This window comes from Astatotilapia calliptera, chromosome 6, assembly GCF_900246225.1.
Source record: "Astatotilapia calliptera chromosome 6, fAstCal1.2, whole genome shotgun sequence".
In the NCBI taxonomy this organism is placed as follows: Eukaryota; Metazoa; Chordata; class Actinopteri; order Cichliformes; family Cichlidae; genus Astatotilapia; species Astatotilapia calliptera.
Genome location: NC_039307.1, coordinates 978,538 through 999,314, shown reverse-complemented (window position 1 = coordinate 999,314; position 20,777 = coordinate 978,538). Strand labels below are relative to the sequence as shown.

The following is a 20,777-nucleotide window of genomic DNA, read 5'->3' as shown; positions in this document are numbered from 1 at the left end:
AGTGCATCCTTAAGAAATCAGATCTCACAGACTCTGTTCCATCCTCAGCTTGCCCCTTTCAAGGCATCATGAGTGAGTGCTAATAGACTTTTGTTTTGTTTGTGTTTTCAGGAGTTTTTCCACTTTTATCAGGAGAGAAACACGAAACAGATCTCTCTGGAGCAGAATTCGATCAGCCTGATGAACAGAGGTACAAAAAATATTTTTTAAAAACCTTTTGCTTATCACCTCAAACCGGCTTAAGGTCTTCATGAAAAGTTTATGCTTTAATACATATACCTTGCTACTTTTTATATTTTCCACACAGGTTATTTACTTGAAACTGAACATTGTTCATTCAGCTGCTAGTTCCAGTCATTATACAAATGTACTGTTTATAAGGTTAGGAAAATCTGCAGTCAGCTGAGACTGAAGAAGTCACCTGGATGAGTGACGAAATGTTACTCTCACTATGTCCAGATGAACAGATTTAACTTTTTGGGATAAACTGAAATAAGAACATTCATGCTTCCATCCATCCATTATCTCCCACTTTTCCATGACTCGGTTCTGGGGACAGCAGTCTAAGCAGAAAAGCCTCGACCTCCCTCTCCCAGCCACCTCCTCCAGCTTGGAACACCAAGAGGTTCCTAGACCAGCTGAGAGATATAATCTCTCCAGGGTGTCCTGGGTCTGCCAACGGCCCTCCACCTGGTGAGACAGTCCAATCGTACAATCTGTCCAGTCCTCCATATCTATCTGTCAATCTCCTATTCCCCTTTCATCTCGCTCATGAACAAAACTCAAAGATACTTACTCCTACATTGAGGGCAGCAACTTCTTTCTGACCTGGACTAGGCACCATGGCCTCACACTTGGAGGTGCTGATTTTCATTCCCGTTGCTTCACATTCAGCTGTGAACTGCTTCAGTGCGAGCTAGAGGCCACCACCTGATGAAGCAAACAGAACCACGTTATCTGCAAAAAGCAGAGGTGAGTTTCTGAAATCACCAAAGTTGAAGCCTTCTGCTGCTTTACTACGCCGAGAAATTCTGTCCATAAAAATGAACTGAATTGGTGACAAAGGCCAGCTCTGGCAGAGTCCAACACACACTGGGAAGGAGTCCAACTTATTGCCTGCCAAGCTCTTCCAACGGTTGTATAAGTACTGAATAGCTCTTAACAACAGGCTACACACCCCGTACTCCCCAAGCACCTCCCAAACACTCTGATGCATGCATGTCTTATGTCCAAAAAACATACGAAGTGGTCAGACAAACTCCCATGCACCCTCAAATATCCCCAAGAGCATGAGGAGTTGGTCCAGAATCACTTCTGGCAAACTGGAAAAAATCAAGTCTTTTTCCATGGTTTTTGCTTAAGCCACTGCCTGATCTGCATTCTGCTTGGTCTGCTGGTACCAGTCGAGTGCCACAGGCTAACCAGGCCAACCCGATAGGGCTCCTTCTTCAGGCTAATGACACCAACCACCTTGCAGCCACAGCTCAGTTCAGCAGCCTCAGCAATGGAGGACACAGATAGACTGAACACAGCCCATTCAGACCTCATGTCCCCAGTCTCCCTCAGAATGCTGTCAAAGCTCTGCAGCAGGTGGGAGTTGAAGATTTAGCAGACCAGAGCTTCTGCTAGGTATTCCCAGTGCACCATCACTATACGTTTAGGTGTGCAGGGTTTGTCTAGCGTTATCCCCCATCCACCTGATCCAACTCACCACCAGGTGTTGATCAGTTGACAGCTCATTGCATTGAGGTTAGACCGATTATATCTAGCTGGTATCTCTCAATCTCACACACTAGCTCAGGTTCCTTCCCCACCAGAGAGGTGATGTTCCATGTCCCAATTGCCAGGCTCGGTAGCCATGGATCACCAGGGTCTCTGCCATGGCCACCACCAGGCACACAATTCATCAGACCGCTACAGCACCTCCTGCAGGTGGCCCCATGTCCCTTCCCCAGGTGTGCCTGGCCGTGCTACATGGGCTATCCCAGCCACCAAGTGCTTTCCCTTCGGCACCTTCCTCAGGCCTGGCTCCAGGCGTGGCCCCTCTAGCTCTATCCCGGGCAGGAAGAACTGTTCCCTTGATCATGTACACATAAGAGTCTTTTGAATCACTCTTTGTCTGGTCACTCACCCAGGACCGATTTGCTATGGGTGACCCTACCAAGGAGCAAAAGCCCCCCAACAACATAGCCCCTGGGATCTCTGGGACACACAAACTCCTCCACCACTATAAGACAGCGCTTCACAGAGGGGTAAAACAAATTGAAACATACAAAACATAATAAATCTGCATGTCACTCTTCTTTCACACAAAACTATTCCTGTGAGCACCCGCTTTCTCCAGTCAAAGAAATAGTAAGGTCTGGAGCATGGAACTCCAGTCAGTCTGAGCTGCTGGAGCTTTCCAGCAGGGCTTCATTCACTGTTTTCTGGAAAAAGCTGCAGATAGAAAACCTCCATCATACTAAAAACATAAAAGAGTCTGTGAAATGCTTTCACTGGCTCTGAACATAACCCACTACTCTGTTACCGTGGTTACTCATCAGGTGAAAAGAGAACCACACAGAAAAATCTCACTTTGAGATTGACGCAGATTGCTAAATCATTAATCTGGCATCACAGTTACAGCGCTCTGTTGTCATGTGTTTTATTTATCCTATCATTTACGTTGTTTTGTTGTTTATTCTGTTGTTTATGTAAAGATGCAGTAGCTGATCAGACAAAGCCTCAGGACGTCTCCATGCTGAAAATCTTTAAGAAGGTCAGCTACACATTACTTAACTGATCAAGAAACAATCTATAATCAATATTAACTGTAGTTTGTTCTTTAAAGGGAATGTCTGACCTCTGACCTTTGGCCCTCAGATCTGGATCTTGGCCCTGTCAGTCTGTTTTACCTTCACTGTAACCATTGGCACATTTCCCGCCGTCACTGCCGACACCAAATCCACGCTCAGTGACGGAGGTTCCTGGGGTCGGTCAATACCTCGTTTTCTGTTGAAATGACGGCTAATGTTAACCTTTCTTCTTCTGTGGTGTTTTGTTCCATGTTTATCTGCGTGAATTTGCCCCCCGTTTTCTTTTCCTTGTTCTACTGATACACGCAAACATTCAAATAATTGTTTGATTTACAGACCAGTACTTCATTCCTGTCAGCTGCTTCCTGCTCTTTAACCTGTGTGACTGGGGTGGGCGGAGCTTAACAGCCATCTTGATGTGGGTGAGTTTGAGTTCTGTCATCAAGCAATTCAGCTATAAACAGCAAGCCTCCAATAGGTCCTCCGGCTTCACATTGACAGTCTTCTCCCTCCCATGATTTCATCTGGGTGACCGTGGTTCAGCGGGTTGGGAACCTCATCTTATAACTGGAGGGTTGCCGGTTTGATCCCCAGCTCTGTCTGTCCTGGTCATTGTTTCCTTGGGCAAAACACTTCACCCTACTGCCTACTATTGTTGGCCAGAGGGTCCGATGGCAGCCTCGCTTCTGTCAGTCTGCCCCAGGGCAGCTGTGGCTACACCCCTAGCCTGGTTTCAATCATATCTCCTTGACCGCTCCCAGTTTATTCAACTGAAATCATTCTGCTCTCGTCTTTTCCCGGTCCCTTCTGGTGCACCCCAAGGTTCAGTCTTAGGCCCTCTTCTCTTCAAAATATACATCCTCCCTCTAGGTACCATTTTCTGCAAATTTGATCTTCACTTTCACTGTTTTGCTGATGACACCCAGTTATATCTCTCCTGCAGACCTGATTCCTCCCTCCCACCTTCTTCCCTTACAGCAGACCTTCCCAAAGTGTGGGGCCCGCCCCCTAGGGGAGGCGCAGAGCCATTGCAGGGGGGGCGCGGTATGAAAAGGGGGGGGGAAAGAAAACACTTGGACACTGCTAGCATGGGGCGCCCACACAAACGCAAAGCAGGAGATGAAGCATCGCTGAATATGTTTCCAAACCAACTTCATTCTAAGCCAAAGACTAGAAAATATGGTGAAGCAAATCTTCCCTATGGCTTCACCTGCACAAGTGCCGAGGTAGGTCTCCCTGCAGGATTGGTTTTCCCTGTGTCTGGAGCAGCGCTGGGCTGTTTAAATTACGGACAAACAGGATCCCACATTCTTGAGTTTTAGTTCACAAACACTTCTTATAATGACTAACTACTCCTGACATTTTGGAGATGTTAGCTCTTTATACAGTAAAGTTACAGCAGGATACAAATAAATGAATATTATTACACAGGAAATAAAAAACAACTACACGTAAAATAATCACATCGTGACGCCTCTGCCTTTTTAAATGGAGGGACAGTAACTGCGTGTGTATGTAAGCCTGTAAAAACTGACTCTGACTCACTCACTGTCGATAACTCCACAGTTTTCCCTTCTCCTCAGGTTAAGAGCCTTGGTGTCATCCTAGACAGTTCACTTTCCTATAAATCTCACATCAATAATCTCACCCGTTCTGCCTACTTCCATCTACGTAACATTAACAGATTGCTTCCTTCTCTTTCCACCCAGTCTACGTCCATAAAGGGTCTCATAAAGTGCTATATAAATGCAATCTATTATCTGGTTCTTTATTTGTAGACCTCGAAAATTATACAGACCGTTATACTGGTATTAAGATGCAAGACAAATTTTATTGCAAATTTAGTTTTAATATTTATATTGTTAAATGATCAAAAGGCTATTAGTGCAGCAAAAACGAAATATTTCTCTAAGATCGTGTCTGATAACAGTCACAGACTTCGTATTAATCACTAACTTAGTTCTTAATCCCCCTACTGCTGCTCCCCACATAGCATCAAAAGCAACATGTGAAAACTTATTGAAATTCTTTATTAACGGGATCACAGATATCAGGTCTCATATTATCCTTCCGACCCATCTGTTTATATGCCAACTTGGTTGCTTGTGACCACTTTGAGCCTGTTGTCAGTGGTTGCAGTGTGGGTGAGGAAAGGAGGACCCAAACGCTGGACTCACAGGTGAAGGCTGGTGTTTATTGCTGACCGAAATGAACGAACAGAACTGAAGCAGGAAATGGCTCGCTGGCTGGCTGAAGAAACTACCAGCGACAACATCAATGACACGACGGTGAACGAGTGGAAACAGAAGACTTCCCCACCCGAGGAACTGAAACAGGTGCAGAGAAAAGCCATCGTTCCCTCGAAGCTGGACAGGAAACTGCAGGATCTAGGACTGAGCAGCTCCCTCTGCAACTGGATCCTTAGCTTCCTGTCTGACAGACGCCAAGTGGTCAGACTGGGCAGCATCACCTCATCCCCCATCACACTGAACACTGGTGCTCCACAGGGGTGTGTACTGAGCCCTCTCCTCTACACCTACAACTGCACAGCCACTAACAACTCCAACATCATTGTGAAGTTTGCGGACGACACTACAGTGGTGGGTCTTATCACCAACGGTGATGAGACGGCTTACAGGGAGGAGGTCAGCGCCCTGACCCACTGGTGTCAAGACAACCATCTCACCCTCAACGTCGCAAAGACAAAGGAGTTGATAGTGGACTTCCGGAGGTGCAGAGAAGTACACACCCCCATCACCATCAACGGCGCTGCTGTGGAGAGAGTGAGCAGCTTCCACTTCCTTGGTGTACATCTGGCTGAGGATCTTACGTGGTCAGTACACACAAACAAAACAGTGAAGAAGGCGCAGCAGCGCCTCTTCTTTCTCAGGAGACTGAAAAGATTCAGCATGAGCCCCCGCATCCTCAGGACCTTCTATCACTGTGCCATTGAGAGCATCCTCACTGGATGCATCACCACCTGGTATGGCAACAGCACCGCCTACAACTGCAAAGCTCTCCAGCGAGTAGTGCGGTGCTCTGAACGGATAATTGGAGGTGAGCTTCCCTCCCTCCAAGACATCTACAGGAAGCGCTGCCTGAGGAAAGCGGGGAGGATCATCAAGGACTCCAGTCACCCCAGCCATAAACTGTTCAGACTACTTCCATCAGGAAGGAGGTTCTGCAGCATCCGGTCCCGTACCAGCAGACTGAGAGACAGCTTCTTCCACCAGGCCATCAGACTGCTGAACACTTCATAGACACCTCAGCTTCACTACTGGAACTTTAACATTATGCACTCCATACTGTACAGTAATGCCACTGTTTTGCACATGTCTCAACTCTGTATATTTTTTATATATTTATTTTATTTTTACTCTATTTAATTTGTAAAATATGTGTATATACACACACCCACATGTAGAAAAACATATTTAGTATACACATCCAGTAATGCATATACTATTATATATTGTACATATATTTATTAGTCTCAGATTTAGCCATTCTAATATTTTTCTTGTTTTACATTATTGTATTTTTGCACAACTCTGTTGCTTGTGAAGCTCGCACACAAGAATTTCACTCACATGTGCTGTACCAGTGTACCTGCACATGTGATGTGACAATAAAAGTGATTTGATTTGATTTGATTTAAAATAGTTTAGTAATTTAGGGTAAATTTGTAGTTTATCATTAACAGGAACACAGTGGAAAGAAACTATATCATTCGGATTGTCAACATTGGAAGGAATTACTTCCTCTTCTGCCTTTCATAGTCATGTGCAAAATACAGCTGTATAACTGTGTCCAGCCCCTGGCGTGCGCACTCACAACAATGGCTGAGTGTAATTGGAGTTATGTACAGATGTATTTTACCTCCACAAACAGCCGAGATGTGGTTTGCAATACATGTGGAAAGACAGTGAGGTGTTGTGGCAACACCACTAACCTCGTGAAACACCTCACAGTAAATCAGATCACAGAATATGACGAGCTTATGTTGAGGCGAATTGAAGATGAGGACAGGGACAGGTGCTGCTAGGGCGAGACAGACGTCTCTCACTGAATCCTTTAGTGCTGCAGGCAGGCAACATGTTCAAATAGGCACAACTTCAGATTCTTTATTTCTATATGATGAATTCTGCATTATTAAGTGATAAGAACAAGTAATATGATGTCCTGTAATCATGATGACGCTATATTTTGAGATACAATAAATAAAGTAAGTTTTTGTACAAAGTATCGGTATCGGATCAGTATCGTCGATACCACCCTGAATACTTGGAATCGGATCAGAAAGGAAATCAGTGGTATCGCACATCACTAGGACCCAAACGCTGGACTCACTGGTAGGTGAAGGCTGGTGTTTATTGCTGACCGAAATGAACGAACAGAACTGAAGCAGGAAATGGCTGGCTGGCTGGCTGAAGGAACTGAACATACAACAACCTAACAGCGACAACATCAATGACACGACGGTGAACGAGTGGAAACAGAAGACTTAAATACACAGACTGATGAGGATGCTAATGAGAGACCGGTGGGTACACAGCTGAACATAATCTGGCTAACGACACATGAGACGAGCTGACAGGAAAAACAGGAAGTGAGAACAACATGTGGCAAAATAAACTGAACATGACAAAACTGAGAACACTGGGTCAATGACGCAGGAAACCTGACACCTGTGTCCTTTTCATTACTGAGTGAAGCAGTGAACCACCTGAAACCCACAGATGTACTCTGGATATTGTTCCATCTCGTTTACTGAAAGATGTTTTTGACATCTGTGGGTATGTGTTTGCTGTCAATAGCAGTCTTCAGTCTGGGTGTGTCCCTGCTGACTTCAAACATGCTGTGGTGGAACCTATGCTTAGGGTTAGGGTTTTAAATGACCTTTTAACTTTTACTGACTTGGGAGATTCTGCCATTTTAATACCAGTAATAATAGTACACAATGTACACAGTGGGTCATGGACGCTGCAACCTCATCCCGCCTCAGAGCCGCTGTCTCCATCGGGTGGGAAGTAAGTATGGGAGGAGGCGTTGGATCGGGGGGAAGGGAGGGAGGGTGGTGAGTGCGTATCAGTATCAGTGTGCATGTGTGCATGTCGGGATGTGTGTCCTGAGTTCAGCCTGAGAAAGTGTCCTTTCGCCTGTTAGGCAAAGATCAACAGTGCGCAGCCTACGCAGGTGACCTTGAGGAATAGGGCAGAGAGTCTGTTCATTCTCGTGTCTCTTGGAAGAATATTGTTGTTCCTCTTGGCGTCAACCTTCAAGCAGTTGGTGCCGTCGGGGGTGGGGGTATAGCCGCATGAGAGATGTTAGTATGTGGTCTAGGGAGAACAAACTGCATCGATTTTTCAGTCATTCTAATGTCCATCACTGGTCTCCAGGTGTATCTCTCTTTTAAGAGCCATGAGCTCCTCTAAACGAATGTTTCCCAGATGAAATCTGGGAAACATTCGTTTAGAGAACAAGAGCAAGAATGAGATGCTCTCTCAGATTTAAAGTCAGACGAGACGAGACAAGGACATAGAAGCATAGAAGGGAAGCTAAGGGAGGGAGAGGGTGGAAGACGCATCCAACTCCTCCGAGAGCCAAGAGGAGGAGTAACAGAATAGTTTGAGCCTAAACATGTCATGGTCCTGGGTCATTTTGGCCCAGCGTTTTGTGTTTCCTTGAAGTTCATTTTTGTGCTTTGTGTTTATTCTGATTTTGTATTGGTTTAGGGTTGAACCTGTAGTTTGGTGTGTGTATTCAGCCCTACCTGTGTCTGTCCTTGGTGCTCTGTTCATGTCCCCGTGTTGTGTTGTAAATCAGTCTGTGTGTTCCTGCTTTACTTTGAAGGCTCATGTTCTGGATTTCCTATTCTATTTTGAAGGTCTGTGTCTGTTGTCATTGTGTTCAGCTTGTGTCCTCCGGTCCTCATGTGTATTAGGTTCAGCTGTTCTTCCCTCCTGTGTGTGATTACCTGATTACCTTGTGTGTGTATATTTAGTGGGTGTCGGTCTGTGTTCATTGTCGGCTCGTCTGCGTTCTATGGTGTTCCTGTCTCTGCGTCTCTCTGCCCCGCACCCCTTTTGTATGGTCTCAGGTTTGTCATTTAGTTCTCCCAGTTTAGGTTTCTTCAGTTGTTTTGTCATGCCTCACTGCTTGTTTCTGCCATTGTCACTTTGTAAATAAACATCACTCGTATCATCAGTCACTGCTGCATTTTGGGTCCTCCCTTTCCTCCACACCACACGGCTCACTCCGCCAGCCGTGACAAAACAGTTAAAAGTCAAAGCTTTAACAGAATCAGTAAAATAGCTATTAAATCTTGTTTCCACTATACTTGATTCTTTAATCAGATTTGCTCACATATATAACATGTGATGATCAGTTACATTGGAATTCCTTATTAAGATCTTTAAATGATGCTACATTTCTTTAGTGTTTCCTTTGCTAATAACGTCAGTTACCACATTATTTCTCAGTGTAATAAACAAACACCTGTCATGTTGTGCTTGTTACATGTTTCCCTGACCTCAGAACAGTCTCTGCCCATATTTACATAGTTGGTCCTTTGTTAACCCGTTGAAACTCAAAGTCATGTGTTACCATTTTCAAGTCTTCCCTTTTTACTTTATGATTCCAGTCTATATTCAAATAATGTCATTATTGGTACCAGTCTTTAATGAGAGTATTCAGTTTATCATAAAGCACTTTGTTGTAGATGGTGCTCTATATATTCCAGTTAAACTGAAAGACATGTGAGCTGATAGTATTCTTTTTTTTCCAGCCAGGAAAAGACAGTGTGATACTTCCTGCATCCATCGGGTGTCGCCTGGTCTTCATCCCTCTCTTCATGCTGTGCAATGTTCACCCTCGTGCCCACCTGCCAGTCGTTTTCTATCACGACTGCTTCTTTATCCTCTTCATGATCCTCTTTGCCTTCAGTAACGGGTACCTGGCAAGCCTCTGCATGTGTTATGGTCCAAGGTAAGAAACCTGCACACAGCAAACACCCCATCATGTTAATGTTAGCCTTGATTTTCTCTGTGGAGCTCATTTTAAGTATTAAGTATATTACAGTTGAGTCCAACACAGCTTCCTGTGCACCCACTAGCAGCAAGAGTGGTCCAGTGCTTTATGACCATAATATCCTATTAGAGCAATTAGAGCACGCTGTAGGTATTACAGGTACTGTGCTGCAGTGGTTTGTATCATATCTATCTAATAGACTCCAGTTTGTGCATGTAAATGGAGAGTCCTCTTCACACACTGAGGTTAATTATGGAGTTCCACAGGGTTCAGTGCTAGGACCAATTCTGTTTACATTATCCTCCTAAGACCCGAACTCATTAATGGCATGCATTCTTAATTTCTCTTTGCTATTTGGGCTGATTGCAACCTGATGAATATAAAAACAAAGAATTATCTTTTTAACTGATGTAGTTTCTGAGCAGAGGATATCAGGCCCTTGTAGAGCAAAATCTAGTATTTTGATCTAGACAACTCAAAATGGGATTTCCAAATATGTAGACGCCAGGTCCTCGGTGGTTAAACATGCTTCCCTTAGGCAGTATGATCAGAAGACATAGCATAGCATACATTAACAGTTCATGCATTTATGGAGTGTTTATAACAAGGTGCAAATTACTGGATACGTTCAGAAACAGGAAGGTCAGACTACACCTACAACAGAGCCCGCACAGCTTTGAAGCAGATTTTTGGCCAGATGAAACAAAGATGGAGGGGCAACAGAATGATGAGAGAAGCATTAAAAGCTTTCCAGAGAACTGTTTTCATCTCAGCAGTCACTTATTATTCAGCACCTCCCAGAACAGTGTTGTTCTCTGTACTTCATACACGTATACATGTGTATATGTGCCTGCTGCAGAGTGTAAATGCTCCTTTGTCCTCTCTCAGAATTTATTATTGGAGCTTCTAAAACAATTTTATAAAGTTCACATGTTCACAGAGATTATCCGAATCTGAACACCGGCTGGTCTTGTAAGGTTCCTTTGCCATCCTTCATCCATTACAGACTATAAATGGTACATTTTACTCCCTGGCTATTCAAAAAAAGTTTTCCCCTCCACACTGTATCCTCGTAAAATGTCCCATAATCAACAACAGCTGATTTTAAAGTTAACTGCAGTACAGAGTGCCTGCCTGCACCTTTGTTTCTCTTCAAAACCAAAATCTGAACCAAAAAGGTTCCTTAATTAATCTTTTTACTGCTTATTGATATTTTTATAGTAAACTTAAGTTATATTTCAACATTTATAGTCTAACAAACTTCTTTTTTAAGTTATAATTAAAATAACATAAAATAATACTAAGTATATTTTTAGTAATGCAAGACTAAAATTTCACAGGCATTTAATATTTATTTCATATTTCAAGCAGCACGGTCTCTTTGGCACAGTCCCCGCCTCTTGCCCTGTGGTAGCTGGGATAAGCCCCGCCCCTAGATTTGTGGGAATCTTAAAAATAATATAGATTATTCATTTCTATTTGTATTTTTTTCTGTAATTTTACCAGTTAGGGTTATAAAAGATACACCATCTGGGAAATTACCTTCTGCCCATTTACCAATACAGATGTTGTATGCTCATAAAGAAAATACATTTCAGACTGTTTTTGTAATTTTATTGATATTTCAAACAACAAGAGTATTCTTGTATTTAAAAATTAAATTTAAATTACTTTTTTCCCATTATTGAACAGACACTGAAATTAAAAACAGTGTTAAAATCAATCTTTAAATGTAAAATTATGTTAATTTTTCTAATTATTTTATGGTTTCTGAAAACGGGGCCTTTGTCTAAAACTAGCTGCGATGTAAAACATACAGACTTAAAAGTTGAAAAGCGTTGTGGGTCCACTCAGGATTAGGGAGGAGGTGCCGTGAGTAGTGACGTGGAGAATACAAGCAATAGAAATGATATTCCTCTGAAGGTGTCTGGGCTCAGCCTCAGAGATGGGGTGAGAGCTGCACCTCCATAAGGAGAGTCAGCTGAGGAGTCCCTATGGGAGGAGACGCCGAGGCAGACCTCAGACACGCTGAAGAGACAGTACCTCTCAGCTGGTTTGGAAACATCTCGGATTCAATTCAGTTTATCTATACAGCGCCAAATCACACAGTCACCTCAAGGTGCTTTACATTGTAAGGTAGACCCGACAATAAAAGATACAGAGAAAAACCCAACAATCATATGAGCCCCTATGAGCAGCACTTTGGCGACAGTGGGAAGGAAAAACTCCCTTTTAACAGGAAGAAACCTCCGGCAGAACCAGGCTCAGGGAGGGGCGGGGCCATCTCCTGTGATTGGTTGGGGTGAGAGAAGGAAGACAGGATAAAAGACATGCTGTGGATGCAGAGAGGTCGATTAACACATAGTGAGTGAAGAAGAAACACCCAGTGCATCATGGGAATCCCCGGCAGCCTACGTCTATTGCAGCATAACTAAGGGAGGATTCAGGGTCACCTGGTCCAGCCCTAACTATATGCTTTAGCAAAAAGGAAAGTTTGAAGCTTAAAAGTAGAGATAGTGTCTGTCTCCTGAATCCAAACTGGAAGCTGGTTCCACAGAAGAGGGGCCTGAAAACTGAAGGCTCTGCCTCCCATTTAAATACTCGAGGAACAACAAGTAGGCCTGCAGAGCGAGAGCGAAGTGCTCTAATAGGGTGATATGGTACTACAAGGTCATTAACTTTGGTGGCTGTGGCTCAGGAGGTAGAGCAGGTCACCTACTGAGGTTGGTGGTTTGATCCCTGGCTCCTCCAGTCTGCATGCCAAGTGTCCTTGGGCAAGATACTAACCCCAAGTTGCCTTCAGATGCATCCATCGGAGTGTGAATGTGTGTAAATGTCGTTAGAAAAGCACTCAGTTTAGAGTCAGTGCTTGTGAGAATGGGTGTGATTGAGTGAATGTGGTATGTTGTATACAGTGCTTTGAGTACTATGGGAGAGTAGAAAAGTGCTATATAAGAATCAGTCCATTTACCATTAAGATAAGATGGGGCCTGATTATTTAAGACCTTGTATGTGAGGAGCAGGATTTTGGATTCTGGATTTAACAGGAAGCCAATGAAGGAGAAATCTGCTCTCTTTCTAGTCCCTGTCAGGACTCTTGCTGCAGCATTTTCCTGTCTTGCACAGTATTCCAGTCTTGCTCCCCACTTTGTGACCTTTAACACATTTTATGACTGAAAAGTGGCCTCTTTAATATACTAGCCTACATAAAAAATAGAAACAGAAAATAGGCACTAAGAATATATATTTTACCTTAACAATTTTGGATTAACTGAAGGCTTTTCAGGGAGTTTTTAGGACTTCCTGATAATAATTAATTACAGTACTCCAATATATAATATAATATAATATAATATAATATAATATAATATAATATAATATAATATAATATGTCAATATTCTGGTTTTTAACAGGAACGTTCTTCCTCATGAAGCAGAAACAGCTGGAGCCATCATGGCGTTCTTCCTCTCTCTGGGTTTGGCGTTAGGAGCTGCTCTCTCCTTTCTCATTAGAATACTGGTTTAACTGGAAATGTCGTCTTTCTCTTGGACTAACTGTGAAACTATCAGTGAACTCTTTTGTGCAGTTCTGGTCTGAGTGGCAGAAAAGCTTCAGTCAGACTGAAACTCCACAGCTCTTCAACTTTGTCTTAATTATTTTCTCTTTTGTCCTGATGGAGGTGCTGCAGGATTACTTTCAGTATTTATTTCTTAAACATGAATCTGTACAATGAATATTCTTTGTATGTATTCATTAGAGACATTAAAAAAAGTTTAACAGGTTAAAAGATCTTTGATATTCACATTGATCGTCTTCATAGAGTCCTCAGAGCGTCACCATCTGTGATTTCCAGATAAATTATTTGACTAAACTCCAGATTTAAGAGTTTTATTGAAAGAAATGTGGTGACTTGATTAGAATTAAAGTTTAAAGGGTTCACATCCTGACATACATTATGAGAAATGACTTGAGTTACACGTTTGGTAAGCAATGAAATGACATTGAAGTAATACTACTAATATTACAATAATAAAAGTTAAGCAGTATAAACTGCACAGTAATAATTTGACAGTATTAAATTGAAGCACTGAGTTAGTGAAGTTATTGATGAAGTCTGATCTTCATCTCTGTTCATCTCATGTTAATATTTGTCAAGAGATATTGTAATATCAATATTGTAATGAGAAAAAAACTGTGTATTTAACGTGGATCCAAATAAATTAAAACTGCAGTGTGTGACATTTTTATCAAATCGTCTTCATGCATGCTCGATCATCCAGGTTAGGAATCCCCAAAAGGTTTACAACCTTTGAAAGCCGCCCGCAGAACGAACAGTGGGCTATTTCACTTTATTTATTTTCAGCTCAATGAAAGACAGACAAGTGAAGAAAATTCCCACGTTTATTAACGTCCTCTGAAGGCATCAGCCGGGCTGGCTGTAAAGAATCCGAGCATCACTTAAACGCATCGCCAGCCTGGCTGAGCTGAAGCGTCCGACCAGACACAGCTGAGAGTTTAACGAGACCGAACCAAGACCAGGACCCGCACAAGAGGTCCGTGTCAGTGTGACTGGACCGGGAAACAAACCGGAACCGACTGACACGACGTCCGGGTCTGATCCGAGAGTCAGAACACTGGAAGAGCCCTGGATCCTCGGTCCTCGAGAAGGTAAAATTTCCCTCTCCGAAACAAAGTACTGCTGAGCAGTGAGGTAACGAAGTACTGCTGAGCAGTGAGGTGATTTATAAAGTACAGAAGTAGAGAAGTTGAAAATAAGAACAAGAGGTATAAAAATAAACTAACTAGTATTTTGAGGTCATGTAAAATTGAGAAATTATTAAATATGAATAAAAATAACAGTAAAGGGATTTGGAAAACATGAAATATTGTTATTAAAATAGTTCTAGGCAGTTACATTATCCTTCATATTTGACTAATAATGATGAGCGATGTGGTTAATGAGTTCAACAAATTCTTTGTAAGTGTTGGGCCAGACTTGGCTGACAGAACACAAGAAACTGTGCAGAGAAAGAAACTAAGCTCATTGAACGTAATCCTCAACTAGGGCTGGGCCATATCAAACGTTCACGGTAACACCGGTGTAATGTTAGGCAATGGTTAGAAAATGAAATATGGCGATAGAATATGGGTAAAAATTTTAAATAACTTTAATGCACATAAAAAACAGCTGCTTGTTTAAGTGAAAATACATTGATGGGTTTTTTGCACTAATAAAGTTGTGGAGTGGTAAAGTATTTTGTCTCGCGTCAGTTATATCGTTATCGCACATTTTCAAATATATATTGTGATAAATATTTCTGGCCATATTCCCCCGGCCTAATCCTCAGTCAGTGTTTTTAACGGTGGTGGAAAAAAAGGAAATCATGTTGTTGGGAAATCACAAACTGAAAACTCTACAGACTTTGATCGATGCTCCAAACCCTTAACATACATTTGCAATTTGCCTCTACAAACTGGTGCGTTCCCAACACAAATGAAAACTGCTAAAGTAATACCACTGTTTAAAAATGGAGATTGACACCAATTCACATTACAGGCCTGTTTCTCTACTCTCACAATTCTCACAAATACTGGAAAAGGTTTTATTAATAGACTTGACAAATTAATAGATAAACATAAAATAATAATGGAAAGTCAGTATGGTTTCAGACCAAATAGATCAACATCCATGGCATTAATGGAACTAACTGAACATATCACTAATAAAACAGATCAAAGACAATGCACAGTCTGAGTTTTCATTGACCTACAAGAAGCTTTTGACACAATCAATCATGAAATATTACCTTATAAACTGGAGCACTACAGCATTAGAGGAGTGGGTCAGCAGTTATTTGAGAGACAGGCAACAATTTGTGAGGCTTGGTGAATATCAGAGTGCCTGGACATTGTTTGTGGAGTTCCACAGGGGTCAGCATTGGGTCCAAAGCTTATTTAACCTGTGCATCAATGATATATAAAAACATCTGATATATTACAGTTTATTTTATTTGCAGATGATTCAAAGATTTTTTTGTGCTGGAGATAATTCACATCAGCTTTTGGAACACAAAACTGAAAACAAGGTTTGACAGAAACAAGTTTTCACTAAATTTGAATAAAACTACATTTATGTTATTTGGAAATTGTAAAAAAGATGCTGGAGCAGAATTGCTGATAAATAATGTTGAAGTAGTAAGTTTCTGATACAACATTTCTGGGTGTGGTAACAGATAACAGAATTCAATTCTGTTATGTTCAGTTTTTCAGCGTCACTCTGAGACAGGATATTTCTAACTTTAGAGATGTTGCGCAAATGGAAGAACGCAGTCTTACATATTTGTTTAATATGTGCGTTGAAGGACATGTCCTGGTCAATGTGCTGGAAACCTCACACAAAGCATATACATGTCACAGGCGTGTTGCAGACAGTTGCAAACTTGATGACGAGCAGGACAGGCTTCTTGAAATCTGTGTCTTTGTCCTTAATTTGAAGATAAGATCACCCCCCACCCTCCCCACCTCACTCCACCCTCCGCCAACAGGAAGCAGATTCCTCAGAGACCTCTTTGCCCTATGAACAGGAAGTGATGTAATCCAGTAATCAGCTGAGATGACTGGGTCAGGAGACAGGAAGAGGCAATCACGCCGATGTTATAAACTCCTCAGACTCACTTTTCATGACCCAACTACGGCATTTCTGTCATCTGCAGATGGCCGACTGTTGACAACAGTTTTCCACAATGCACCACAGTCTGCTGCTCCTTATGACTGCAGCTTCTTCAACATCATTTCCCTTGAACGAAGATCCGCCTTTACAGATGTTCTCAGACAGAAACATCTGTAAAGATCCCACTTGGCCTCAGGAATTAGTACACTACTTTTCCTGCATTTAAACACATGATCGTCTCTCCTGTACTCTTGCTGGCTGCTTTGTTTCATAGTCTTATTTTTTACAGGCAAATGAAGCCAGGTCAATAAAAGGAGTTTCCTGAATGAATGTGAAACTTCAGCTGGGTGGTGGTGTCTTTGGAACTACAGCATTCACCTCCTGATTGCACTGATGATGATTCAGGGAGGGACCAGGGCACTGGCTGTGCCGTCCTGAGGGGTTCTGATGATTGTAGTCAGGAAACTAAGATTAAAGAAACACTTAAAAGCACCAAAATAGATCATCTAACCTTTCAATACAAAGCACCCTGAGACTTCTGTTGTCATGTGACATATCAATTGTACTATATATCTATTGTGTATACTATATTATTTTATCTTATTCTATTCTATTAGGGGTTTTTTTGGGGGGGGGGGGGGGGTTACTGCTCTAACTTGTATTTTAAGAAAAGATACGATAACCTTTATTAGTCCTACACGTGGGAAAATTGTTGTGTCACAGCAGAAAGTGGACAGTGCAAAGTTACAGTAGCAAAAATTAAGAAAAGCAATGAAATAGGATATGATAATAAGAATAAGATACTATATGACATGATTTCCCACGTGTGGGACTAATAAAGGTTTATCTCATCTTTATCTTATAAACTTAAAGCTGAACTGAATTCAGTTACAGTCAAACAGGATCACTTTTTAATATATTTCATGTTATGTTTTATTCTTCAGGTAAAACTTCCTAACACCAGGGTAGATGGATACTTGATCCCAAACTGACCAAAGTGAAAACAGCAGTTTGTATGACTGTCTGCAAAGCGTTTACTCTGCCGATGTGATCACACAGTGTTGGGACGTTTCACAGAACTCCACATCTGTTTGCATGTGCTCAAACATACAGGCAGGCAGCATTGTTCCGTGTTTATTTTTCCAATGTCTGCTTTTAGCTTTATGTCAGAAATGTAATGTTCAAGGTTATGACCTGACGTCAGACCGGCTCCAAACACAGTACAGCGTATACAGTATGCAGTACACACAGAGCAGTGTATGCAGTTGAGAGTACATTTGTCCACATACAGATATCTGAAGCCTTCAGCTGTTACTGCTGAACATGACGGAGACAGCTGCTGGAAATACCACACACACACACACACACACACACACACACACACACACACACACACACACACACACACACACACACACACACACTGCCTTCTCATGGTAACGTGGTGGACTTCAGGTGTGTTTTGTTGCTTCTCGCATTAATAAAGTAATAACTGGGTTATAACATCTAGTTCACGTCTGGGCACAGGTTTGTCCTGTGGCTCTTCCCCATACCAGAGCTGGTCCGTCTGCCACGTTTGTGTTTTAAATTCTCAGGCATGACGCTTCATGTTTTTCAGCCGAACAGATGCGTCACACCTACAGGCGAATGAGCAGCTGGGATTGACTAGCGCATGTTCACACCTGTACTTGTAGCACAGGTAAACAGGTGATTCACCTCAACAGGAGTGCATGACAACCTTTTCTTGTTTCAGATCGCTGTGGATGGTGAGTCCAGGATGTACTTCCTGTCTCTGATCCTAATCAGACTGTGGACCTATTAGATCTCACAGGAGTCATGAACTTCGGGTCTGAGTCCTGGCAGTGGTTCAGGGTCCTTCTGGACTAGACTAACAGCAGTGTTTCTTAGACTTTCCAAGGATCGGGACTATGGGACCTCCGGTCGTTCAGGGAGCTCCTGTTGTACCAAAGATGGGGGTCAGGGCCCGAATGTCCGACTTGTCTCAGAGGAGGGATGCTCAGGAGGGTCTGAACTTGAGCTTTCTGAGTCAACCTCCCCATTCCAACAAGAGCCTGGACCCCCAGCCCAGGTCAGAGACTACATTCCCAGTTCGCCCGAGTCCTTCCACCAGCAGGAGTTTGGCAAGGATGAAGAGAAGCAACAGTGAGGTGACGATCAGTGATGTCGGAGCTGAAGACATGGACCCTGCTGCCATCAACCCAAACACAGACGCAAGTCTGAGGCGAAAGTGCTGCAGCACTTCGACACTGGACCGCCAAAGTTTGTCACAATCCACTGAGACTCCTTCCTGGAGGCTGAAGCAGCAGGTGCCCAGCGCACCGCCTCCGTTCCCAGAACCTGCACAGCTTCGTGCTGCACTGTCGCCCAGTCTGCAGACTGCCGCTCGCATTGCTCATGGGGATGTCATCTATGTACCCAACTATGTGAACGCTTCGGTTTATGTGTCGCATGTTCAGAAAACAAAGCCGGAGACATCGATCCTCAGCAGACTAAGGAATCAGAGGACAAACAGGGACACAAGACCCAGCGCAATCTCTTACAAATGCTTTTCTCATTATGATAGTCAGAGTGTCCTCTTCAACTTCAGCAGCGGCTTCGTCCCCCAAGCAGACCTCCAGCACAGAAGGAACGTCTCCACCTCTGGATGTGATGTGTTTGATGCTTTAAGCCCTGATGAACGTGACAAAAACAACTTTCTGGTGAGCAGCTGTCCGTTCTTTCATAATGAGATTGGAGGGGAGATGGAAAGGAGGCTGGGCCTGACTCGGGCCAACACCTCCACCTGCGGTGCTGCAGCAGACACATCCTTCAGCGATCCGCCGCTCAGCACCCACCGCACCAACGCGAGCATCTCAGTGTTGGAGTTTCGTGGAGGAACTCGGGCGTTCGACCAACATCTGATGAATAATCACGACATTGAACACATTGACCTGGGAGCCAGATACTACCTGAAATACTTCTACAACCAAGGTAAGGTCCAGTCGAGGGCCAGACTTCACCACGATGCAGAAGCTGGATGCTCTTGCTAAAAGTAAAGCAAGGACGCTTTTTAAAATAGTGCCACCAGTTTAATCTAGTTCCAACAAAAGATATTTATAACAGGAAGAGTTTGTAATAGATCTCAGTATCCATAGAGTTAAAAAATAAACAGTTCAATAACTTCCAACAGAAACATTCTGCCATAAGGATAGGCGACACGATCAACATGTGACTGTGTGCTAAAAACAAACCCTGAAGTGCAATAATATTTCTGACTGTAAATGAAAAGAAATGAACTGAATATGAAGATCTGAAGATCTAACACACAGGTGTCGAACTCCAGGCCTCGAGGGCCGGTGTCCTGCAGGGTTTAGATGTGTCCTTGATCCAACACAGCTGGTTTAAATGACTAAATGACCTCCTCAACATGTCTTGAAGTTTTCCAGAGGCCTGATAATGAAATAATTATGTGATTCAGGTGTTGACCCAGGGTGAGCTCTAAAACCTGCAGGACACCGGCTTTCGAGGCCTGGAGTTCGACACCCCTGATTAATTTAAGCACTGTTACTGCGTTCAGGTTTCTGTTTTCACTGATGTGAGTGACCTTCTGTGTTTTTTCTGTCAGATCACCAAAATTATTTTGGCATTGATGAGAACTTTGGTCCAGTGTCTCTGAGCCTCCGGCGAGAGAAACTGGAGGAGAGGAGTGATGAGACACAGTACAACTACAGGATGATCCTCAGGACTGGTCAGGTAACTAGTCATGTGACCGGTCACGTGACTGGTTAGGCGACCTGACCTGACCTGATCACAGTCTGGTTTGAGATCATTTTCGATTACTAATTTATAAAGTGACTGTTGGTGATGCTGTTAATCCCTGTTTGTCCTTTTAGTCTGATCCAATCACGCCCCCTCTTTCAGCTGTCTACCCTGAGAGGATCCATCACAGAGGACTCTATCCCATCTTCATCCAAACACGGGACCAGTCGACGTCTTCCTCTGAAGGATGTTCTCGAGTTTGTGGTTCCTCAACTTAGCATCCACAGTCTCAGACTGGCTGCAGATTCACCCAGAGTCCCTGAACTGCTGCTGCAGCTGGACCAGCAGGAGGTGAGCCAGTCCCAGTGTGCCACCCACCAGCTGACCATGAAATACCTGCCACTGCCATGGTTGGCCTTCCCATGTTTCTGACAGGATGGTCTGTGTTAAACTAGAATCCCGTTTCATAGCCATTTTGCTAAATCGGGCTTTTGATGCTGTGACGCTTTCACATAATGAA

At 43.1% G+C, this 20,777-nt stretch overlaps 2 protein-coding genes across 7 annotated transcripts in view; both read left to right on the top strand.

Moving 5' to 3' along the window:
• Window positions 1–14,067, top strand: part of LOC113023514 (equilibrative nucleoside transporter 1-like) — a 33,926-nt gene extending 19,859 nt beyond the window's left edge. For both annotated transcript variants that reach the window (XM_026169582.1, XM_026169581.1), the window contains exons 8-13: window positions 112–190; window positions 2,703–2,761; window positions 2,866–2,974; window positions 3,135–3,220; window positions 9,586–9,785; window positions 13,242–14,067. In XM_026169582.1, the coding sequence (XP_026025367.1) occupies window positions 112–190; window positions 2,703–2,761; window positions 2,866–2,974; window positions 3,135–3,220; window positions 9,586–9,785; window positions 13,242–13,353 (645 nt within the window). In that variant the 3' untranslated portion in view covers window positions 13,354–14,067. The remainder of the gene's footprint in view (window positions 1–111; window positions 191–2,702; window positions 2,762–2,865; window positions 2,975–3,134; window positions 3,221–9,585; window positions 9,786–13,241) is intronic.
• Window positions 14,068–14,090: 23 nt separating this feature from the next.
• LOC113023489 (signal-induced proliferation-associated 1-like protein 2) overlaps window positions 14,091–20,777 on the top strand; it is a 47,831-nt gene continuing 41,144 nt past the window's right edge. For all 5 annotated transcript variants that reach the window (XM_026169522.1, XM_026169524.1, XM_026169523.1 and 2 more), the window contains exons 1-4: window positions 14,091–14,496; window positions 18,252–19,489; window positions 20,124–20,251; window positions 20,420–20,608. In XM_026169522.1, the coding sequence (XP_026025307.1) occupies window positions 18,427–19,489; window positions 20,124–20,251; window positions 20,420–20,608 (1,380 nt within the window). In that variant the 5' untranslated portion in view covers window positions 14,091–14,496; window positions 18,252–18,426. The remainder of the gene's footprint in view (window positions 14,497–18,251; window positions 19,490–20,123; window positions 20,252–20,419; window positions 20,609–20,777) is intronic.